General features: G+C 41.9%; 1 protein-coding gene across 1 annotated transcript; it reads right to left on the bottom strand.

Annotated features, from left to right (window-relative positions):
• Positions 1 to 344: 344 nt before the first annotated feature.
• Positions 345 to 9,219, bottom strand: T265_02656 (hypothetical protein; the record flags this gene model as incomplete). The annotated part of the gene is made up of 4 exons (XM_009166958.1): positions 345 to 440; positions 6,991 to 7,147; positions 8,573 to 8,666; positions 9,111 to 9,219. The coding sequence occupies 4 exons, from the start codon at positions 9,217 to 9,219 to the stop codon at positions 345 to 347; spliced, it is 456 nt and encodes a 151-aa protein (XP_009165222.1).

Consider the following 9,219-nt stretch of genomic DNA (forward strand, 5'->3'; position numbering starts at 1 on the left):
TTTTGCACATAATTGAACGTCAAACATGCGAAAGATAAGTTCATAAATCTTTTGGCAATAGTTATCATCGCACTGGGGGTTGGCAAATCTCAAGAGGTTCTGATGAATAGGTTGATTTAACTCGGTACCACTTGAGGATTCCCCCTGTTCATAATGTACTTTGGAATGGTTTATGCTACATATACGCACAACCTGGTCATCTGGCCAACTCTCTGGGGAAAATCACCATTTTTCCACTGAAAAGAACTCAGTAGTGTATATTTGTAATGTACTACTCAAAAGGTTGCTGAAAATCCATCGACAGCCACGACCGGTCGTGGGCTGTCGATGGATTTTCAGCAACCTTATGAGTAGTACATTACAAATATACATGTATCGCGATAGTTCAAATATCGTAGCGACTGAAACATGAGGCGGCCTGGTGCAGCACATTCAGTTGCCTGAGAACATCATAAACGAGAGATTCAGCTGGGTTCCAGGTGAGTCTCTCGAATGAACCAAATTAGTTTACAGATGAGTGTATATTCGCTAACTCAGTAGTGTCGCCAAAATAAACGTCTTTTCTCGACCATTCCCTCACCTAAAATGGGAACCACCAACGTCTTGTAGCGAAGCGTCGTTTGCAAAATCAACGAACACTTGAGAATACTGTCAGTAGGCCAATAATCTGACATTTGATTGACCTTGTTAACTGAAAAGAAAGCACTTAAAAGACACGCCGACCAAAAGGCCATGTTAAGTAGAGTTCAGAATATCTGCAAAAAATAATTTTCTTGGGAGATAATTAGTCTTTCCAAAGGTATACTGGAGGAATATACAAACTTTTCGGTTTATCTAACCTGCATAACGAAGGAGCGACTGCAGACAACGTGGTTACTCGAGCAGATAAACCGCTTACTTCTAGTTTGTCACATCGTGGAGAAGGAGCACCACTGTGGGGTGGCACTTCACGAAAATCAGTACTCCGATGACGGTACTCTAGATTTGGGAGTCATGTGCTCAGGCAGCAAGTATTTCTTTGAATAGATCGATATAATGTATTTCCATATCATAGAGTGTCTCAAGATTCATTTATGTATATTGTTTGGACAAAAAGATGTCACAATTGTTTTATGCTATTCAGCCGCGAGATGTAAAACTTGCAGAATATCTACGGAAAGCTGGGACAACTTGATGGGACGAAAAAACTTTGGTAAAGCCACTGAAACCTTATTCGGGGCTCCCAAACCTAATGGATGTTGGCTGGTGAATTGTGAAGAAAGGCAATAGGTAAGGATTACGGCAAGGTACATACGTGTGTAGAGACGCACACGTACTCTAGACGTGCGTCGTTCTGGTAGAATTAGCAATATCCTGCCCGATAAAAGCGAATTTTACTACACTGAAACGGTAACAATTTGGACGTGACGTTTCGTTTTTGTGCAGTTTGTAGCCCCGTGCCCCAACCCGCTCAGGTGACAGGAAAATTGTATCTAATTTCCAAATTTCATCGCGTGTGGTTTTAACTGGTTTGAGAATAAGTGCTGGTGCGTTCGAGTCAGCTTTATAGAGTTCACGGACCGATGATGGCAAAAAACTCTGCCACAGCTCTACCTGTGTTCTCCAGTCAGAACTTGTTGGAGTCTAATTCGGGAATCTGAAAAGTATTGAGACTTTCCTTCTGAGGCTAGGATTTAATGAAGTTCTGTGGTGTGGTTTTGAGGCACACTACCCTAAAAAGAGCGACGTTAGGTGAGGCGATCGTCAAGACGAAAACTCCTGGAGAAATCTCCAAGCCTGTGTTGTACTTGAGCATCTTGAAGAGACAGTTCCATAACTGGAACTACAGACCAGGTTTTGCAGCAACATGTTTATCCATGGAAGAACCCAAACTTCACTAGCTCTGCTCACCTCACGTGTAATCTGGCGTTTTGATGTATCTAATTTCGTCACTCCGGTGTCCTTCCATCATGAGGTTAAACGATTATTTTGCGCGTTCTTTTGGGTTGACTCGACAGATGGACTGCAACAGAGGTGAGACCAGCTGCCAGTCGAATTGTATATTCTGTTGTTTCTGATTCACTCCAATATCATTCATTTTAAAGCTTGGATTAATCAGGGCTATTTTGAGAACCGATGCACAGTGTTTACAACGGGTTTACAGGACACCACAAAAGCACGGTACAAAAGGCACCATGTCTTGAGCTCACTGACGGAAATTTACGAGCAGTGGTGCCATCTTGTCACCCAGGTATAGGAAGGCGTGAATAATGCGCTGCAATATTAAACAACAGATTAGGTACCTGTATATGAATATGAGTCAGTTACACCTGCTACATCACAGATGTTTGTCTCAAAGTGCATATTCAGATTTCCGAATCCTTTAATCGTGAGCGACCTTTTGGCTTCTTGTAGCCAAAACTTTCAAAATCAGACACATCTTCGAGGCACAAAGTCACCAAGTTGCAGAGTTGGTGGGCGTTGATCGAGGGTAATTTTCACTGGAGTAGGAATACCCTCCAGGCATTGATATCCCACGCCATCATCTACGGCAAGACGTGGATGTGAGTGCTGTTAAGATGGCATTTAAGGGTAAACTGAAAGAGAGGAAAAACTGAGACTGGTGTCATAGTCACATGGTTTAGGACCTGCAACTGTTTTACTTGACAAAACATAGTGTACAGAATTGTCGAAAGCCCATTGATAGACAGGCGTGAACCTCATCTTTATCGTTGTAACAGCCGAATTTCTCGTTTATACCAATCATATACCAAATGTTCTGTACAAGTGTTACCCTGTTTCTCAGGTTGATGAGAACTGCTGAGTAGTCGTTGTCCGGTTTTATTCTTCGACAGACTTTCTATTTTGTGTAGTACTACACAGCGCTTATCACTCACAGAGAAAGGATTACTGAAAATATTAGCCAAAACTCCGCCAAAAATACTTTTTTCTTTTATAACTCAGCCTGTAGAACCAGCTCTCAGGGTAAACAAATTTCATCTAGTCTATCCTGATAAACTATAACATGCTTGGAGTTTTATTAGTTACCAAAGCCATCTCCACTCACGGCAAAATCCAAGCGTGCTTTCGCTTTGCGCACGCGCTGTTATATGGTGTAATGCAATTTAAAAGCTACCGTAATCAACCATTAACTATCGGAAGTTTTATTGCTGGTACTCGAGCCAACCAATCTGTTTTACAAGCATCTGTAGTCCTTATTTAACTTTATAACACATATAATCGTCTCTTATCTGTTAATCCATCAGTTAGCGTTATTTTATTTCAACAACGTTGACGAACAAACTCACCAGAAGCACTCGACTCCGTGCCTCATAAATCGAATGATGAGTTTTAAGTCATTAAAGAAACTGTTGAAACAACACCGGCTCCCTTCCCCCATTTTCATAGTCCGTCGTCCTCAGCCAAATCATCGGTCACACACCCCCTACTTCTATCTCGACTCTGTCTCCTTTCCGCCAATCGGTTTCCACTGTGTGTGTATCAGTTAAGTCTGCACGGATAAGATAACCTCAATCGGTGGATCGACTTACTCAAATCATCTTTTTGGCATGGCATTTCAGCACCACCACCAGAACAACAACTCCCAAACCGATTTTCTTTCCAATCGAATAAAAACCGATGTTTGAAGGTCTGTGATGTTGTTTCAACGTCCCACGGGTATTCACCAGGCATAGTTCAGTTATCGGGCCATCACTTGAATGCGAATGAACAAACCGCCATATGTATGTACATCAACTGAAGGTTGCAGGTTGTGTGCTTGCGTGTCTACCAGTTCACCGCTTCAGAACTAATTACATCTTATTTTTAACAGAATGCGATGCTCCATCCACCACATAAGCTTGTCTGTGAGCTTCGTTTAAATGGCAGTTGCAGCTTTCTCTCGATATAAAAATTGGAAGCAAAGTTGCGTTCGTCGTCATAACAATTAAGAGGTTCGTTAGCTTCCTCGCAAGTGTTTCGAATCGTTTCAAACATGATTTTCAGTGGTAAAGGTAGCAGAGTGTAGTTGGATGAAGCAGTAAAACAGCGACGTTTTCTTTCAGCGCCACCATAAGTACATGTTCATTCACTACTTACTGTAAAGCGAACGACGACCACTGAATCATGTAATTAGGCGTTATAGTGTATTAAACAGCGGAGCAAATTATTTATCATCCTGTCCTTTATAACTGGGCTTGAATGACATGGAGTGAATGACTGATATGTACTATCAACCTAAACTAGTAGTATGTTCCAATGCTGTGGAACAAGGGCAGAAAACGAATTGAAGTAGATTTGATGCGTTGGGAGAAAACCTCGCTAGTAATCCAGGGCTCTAAAATGTGATCCCACATAATGGATAAGAATATGCCTGTGGTTGCAAACAAGATCACTAGACTACAAGAATGACGAGGCTGAGATTATATTGCAACCTTATGCTGTTCGACTGTTCACCGAGCTACTCTGAATCTAAGGAATGTTTGAAATGCAGCATTTTCCGCCTTTGAATGGATCCGAGATCAGATTCGGGCAGTTTATAAACGCCTTCAGCTTATAAATGTCGTTCAGGATCTTTGGACCTAAGCTTTAGTGTATGATAGGTTCCTGGATTCTGTAACTACAGAATCAGCTGAGTAAATAACGTTCCTAGTGATTGCAGCCCATTTCGTTCACTATTTTACAACAGTATTCAGAGTAGACGTGACAGGATATATTAATAAAGTCTTCGTATGGAACCAAAACAATCCACAATACTGAAGAAGCACAATCAATGCAACTCCCAGAGTAGTCACGTCTAATCAGTTGTCCACTGGAGCTGTCCTATGTTATGTTGTTGACAACAGGATAAGTTATTATGCGCTTAACAGGTGCGCAGTTAATTCAGCTTAATCCCCTATCTAGTGGAAGCTTCTGTGTCAGTGCTGTGCTTTCAAGCAATGAAGTCACTCCCTCTTACGAACTACCATCGTCACACCTTTTTACTAAAAACCAAGGCTTCATTCGAAACATCTGTTTTCATTTTAAAATTCCGAACACAAGTTGGTCCTAGTCACATCCGAATCATCAGGCACACGCAAAGTCAACCATGGTTGGTATTCAACCGCTGCTTGACTGATGGACCTTTAGTTAAGCCACGTCTAATGACGTCAAACAAAGCCATTTCTCAGATTACTTCAAGGTTAACCCTGGATTATGACTTAACCGTGGATACAGACCTAGTCATCCAGGTCCTGGAAAACACACCCCTCTAGGTGAATTTTTCTCTGGGTACGTGATTTTTTGGTATATTTTTCATTTTAAACCCTTGTACTAGAGATGCAATTACGTGGTTGGGCCATCTCCAAAGAGACTAAAGGATACTCACCCACTTAACAATAATTGTTGTCCCGTTTCTTGTTTGTCAACTTTGTTAGTTGGATCCCATAATCCGAATACGTGTCAAGTATATCTCTGGGACTTACTGCTTACCGGAACGTTGCAGTGTGTTTTCAACCTATTCCTTTATTTACGCTGGAATTTCCACGTACATTTAGCTGCCGTAAGAGCGTTTGTCATGGTGCATGTCAGCGATAGAGTTTCCGAATTCGGTGCCTCTTTGTGGACACTCGTTAGTGCTTCTTCCCTCTGGATAGCCAGTGGGTCTGTATAAAAAACACTCGTCTTCCCGATTGGCGGTTACTGGTTCACAGGCTTGCATCTATATCAAAATATGCACCACACCTGCAGGGATGGTCAATGTATACGCTCGCAATTACTCGTCTGCCCCCTATTGACTTCTTGAGAGTTGAAACCCTGGTATTTTTGGGGAGTGACAAATAGTTTCGAAAAAACAGTGAGCCAGATACATATACTGATATTTCACAGAATAGGTAAATAGAAGGTTGCTTTCAGTGATAACTTGAATATCGTATGTTGTTCTGAATGAACAAACTTCGGTCGGCCCCTTTCATCCATTCAGCGTTTGATCAGGTCAAGGTTACAAATGAGGCCTGTGTGGAGGCTGTTTTGCCCACAAGTGAGCATGATGCAGTACATAAGATGTGACTTTTCCTTCACCGTAATAGGAGTCTCATGAAATGCTCATCGCGAACAGACTTAGCTGAAAAATTTATAATCGTTGAATCCCGTATACACGCACTGTAAATAACTAAGAACTATTACAATCGGCAATTTCTTTTGGGCGTTTCGGATGGAAGTTATTTACGCTTAGGATTGTATTGCACGGAACCCAACGGATGAATGGTTCGTATTTTGACAAATCTGGTTTAAGACTACCACAATCTGATTTCAGAGGCTAAAAGGACCCTTTTTTACGTGTGGGTAAATGTTGATAGACAATAGATTTTCGCGTAAAGTACGCCTGGTAGAAACATTTGGCTGAGGAGCAAAGATCAAAGGACCCATTTGCGTGCATGTGCAATTTGATTTCTTTTAGTGGGACAAAACACTCTGCCCACTTGCTCGTAAATCTGATTACACAATCGGTTCTTTGAGGTAAAATCCAATCAAATCCTTTTATGTGTATCCCAGGGGGAAATACCGAGAAAATTGACAAGGAAATTCTAGAAGCTATCCTGCGCTGAAATGGACTAATGTTGATCTGTTGATTTGGTTACTCAGCAAACCAAATCTCCTTTTTTAAGAAATACAAATGATTGAATACATTAGGATTGTTAGTTACGTTATTTTCTGATACCTAGGCCGATAAAAATGGGAGCGGAAACTGAAAGCGTTGAGATGCTTGAGTCCAAATCAACTCACCGTAGGGTGTCACACACGTTTTCCGATTTTGCGTTACAACACAGCGCTTCACTATCTACGCTTAATGAGTCAAACTGAAATAGCCTTATATCATAACCTGACTTTCAGGATTTCTGCAGGTCCGTGTAAACAGCTTTATTGTGCTTAGTTGTACTGGGCAAACCTTGACAACACCGGAATCCGCCAACCGGTTTTACGAGGACCGTGGTCTATTTACACTTGAAATTTGCAGAAGTGTCACTCTCCTACACACTGAACCAGAATAGAAGGCTTTTGATTAGCGGGTTGGTTGGTTAGCTTAGGAACTTCGCCACTGGACTTCCCCTGTCTAGGCTTGGGCAACCTGACAGTATCCCAGCCCTCGTGCTTCCTTCGGGTGGCATGGCGGCTAGGCACCGAAAGGGCGCTACAGCTGAACGATTATTATTTATTTTTTATTTTAGCTTAGGAACCACATTGCAAATGTTTTTTCACCACTCTAGGAGGCATCGCCAACGCCCGATTCACATTTGGTGATTCCCGGCAAAGTCAATGATGATATCTCCTCGACTGAAAAACAGAGGTCTGTGCCGAGCATAACAAACGATCTGGCATCTACCCAAGCTCATCCGGGTTGCACATATTTTGTAGCACCACCACTGTAAGATAATTCTAAACTTGAGTCTACCTTGAAACTAACTTATCACAAGCTGTTAACACTGAATGGTTCCGTGATCCCGTCTAAGAATTCCACATACAGGCAAGTGAATCAAGAATAAAGAAACAGAATCGAACGAAATACACTCACTTGCAAACAAATTTGGTTTTGCGAGAGACCAAATTTGTTCGCAACTGAGTGTACTTCGCTAATTTCGTGCAGTTTTGGGTTCAAGTAGTACACAAGGTTGGTGAGCCTCAAGAAGGGTCGTGAGCTGTCGAAGAATTTTCAACAACCTTATGAATAGTGTATTATGTCTAAACAGAATTCAAGATTCATTTGATATGAGTCACTAAAAAACAATAGATGTGCACGTGACCTTAATCAGGCGACATCACAATTGATAAACCTACTGTTGCTTCAGAGTGCTTGGCACCCAACTGAGTCAAACGGCTACCTTAGTGGAGGCAATTAAAATGTACATGCGCAATTCACATTTCCCTAATCCACCTCCTATTTACTCTCCCTTGAGACAGTTTCGCCGGTGGGTACCGAGTTTAAAAAACGGGGCTTTCCGTTTGATCTACGCCAACTTTGTCGGAAATCGGAGGGCTTGTTTTCTGGTAGTGGCTGATATTATGAACTTTTCTTCTGAATAACTGTTCCAACAGACATAACGACACTTTTAACAGGACTGTTTGCCGTGTCATCATATCGTGTGACAAGATGATCACCCTCCTTCCAGGGGGGGGGGATGCTGGAAATATGTCTAAATACATTGATGGCAGGGGTGCTTTATCAGTTGCTGACGAAGTGCTTTGTTGATCTTTTTGTCCAAGTTGGCACTCAGTTCGAAAAACTTCCTCACCAATCTAGTTACCAAGTTTCGTGAACAGGTTAACAGCCATCTGAACAACTACCGATCTAAACTTCACTGAATTTACCGGTCAAGCATGACTTCCGAATGTCTTTAGACGCCTTTACTAAAGTTGACATCATCCATGTTTCAGCAGACTTAAACAGCTGATTTACACACTGTTCAAAACTAGATTACAGCTTTTCCACTGGCCTTGAAATTTTTGCATACAGATACCTAACTCAGACGAGCGCCGAGCCTATCGGTCTACCTTTCTAATTAAATATTGCTGGACAAACCTTTGGACAACTGGAAGCTTAGACAGGAAAAGCTATCACCTCCTATCAGATCCAAAGTGATGTTGACGGTTTTGCTCCTTCCGGTCTATTGTGGTGTTGTCAGGGCTGTGTCCACGTTGGCCATCATCCTGGCCTGGTGAACTGACAAGCTGAAAAGCTTGGTCTGTCTGGCTAGAGTTTCTATAAGAAGCTAATTCGAATTGTCCATATTAATTGGTCATGGCCCCACACGACAACACCGATAAACAACCACAATAGTACTCCAAGTGACAAAATGAATAATTAAATAAATTTGATATCTTTCAGTTACCAGTCATGCCACTTTCAGCCGATTTTACACTCTTAGGAAGCAGCAAGAAGCTTAAAAAACTTTGGTGAAATTTGAAGATGAGAAATAATCGTTTCAGAATTTTTGGTAAGCAGTCGGTGAGTTTATAGCCGGGTTCGAGTGAGTAGTTTGTCAGTTTAGTTTGAGGCAGACCGAGAACCAATTAGCAAGATCTGTTTCGGTTAGCCAACTAGATCAATGTTGAAAAGGGCTTGATGTTTAGTGTGGGTGGTTTTACGAGAGACTCACCTGGAACCCAGCTGAATCTCTCGTTTGTGATGTTTCCAGGCAACTGAATGTGCTGCACCAGGCCGCCTGATTTTTCAGTCACTACGACATTCGAGATATCGCGATACAT

The sequence above is a fragment of the Opisthorchis viverrini genome (assembly GCF_000715545.1).
Source record: "Opisthorchis viverrini unplaced genomic scaffold opera_v5_34, whole genome shotgun sequence".
Lineage (NCBI taxonomy): Eukaryota > Metazoa > Platyhelminthes > Trematoda > Opisthorchiida > Opisthorchiidae > Opisthorchis > Opisthorchis viverrini.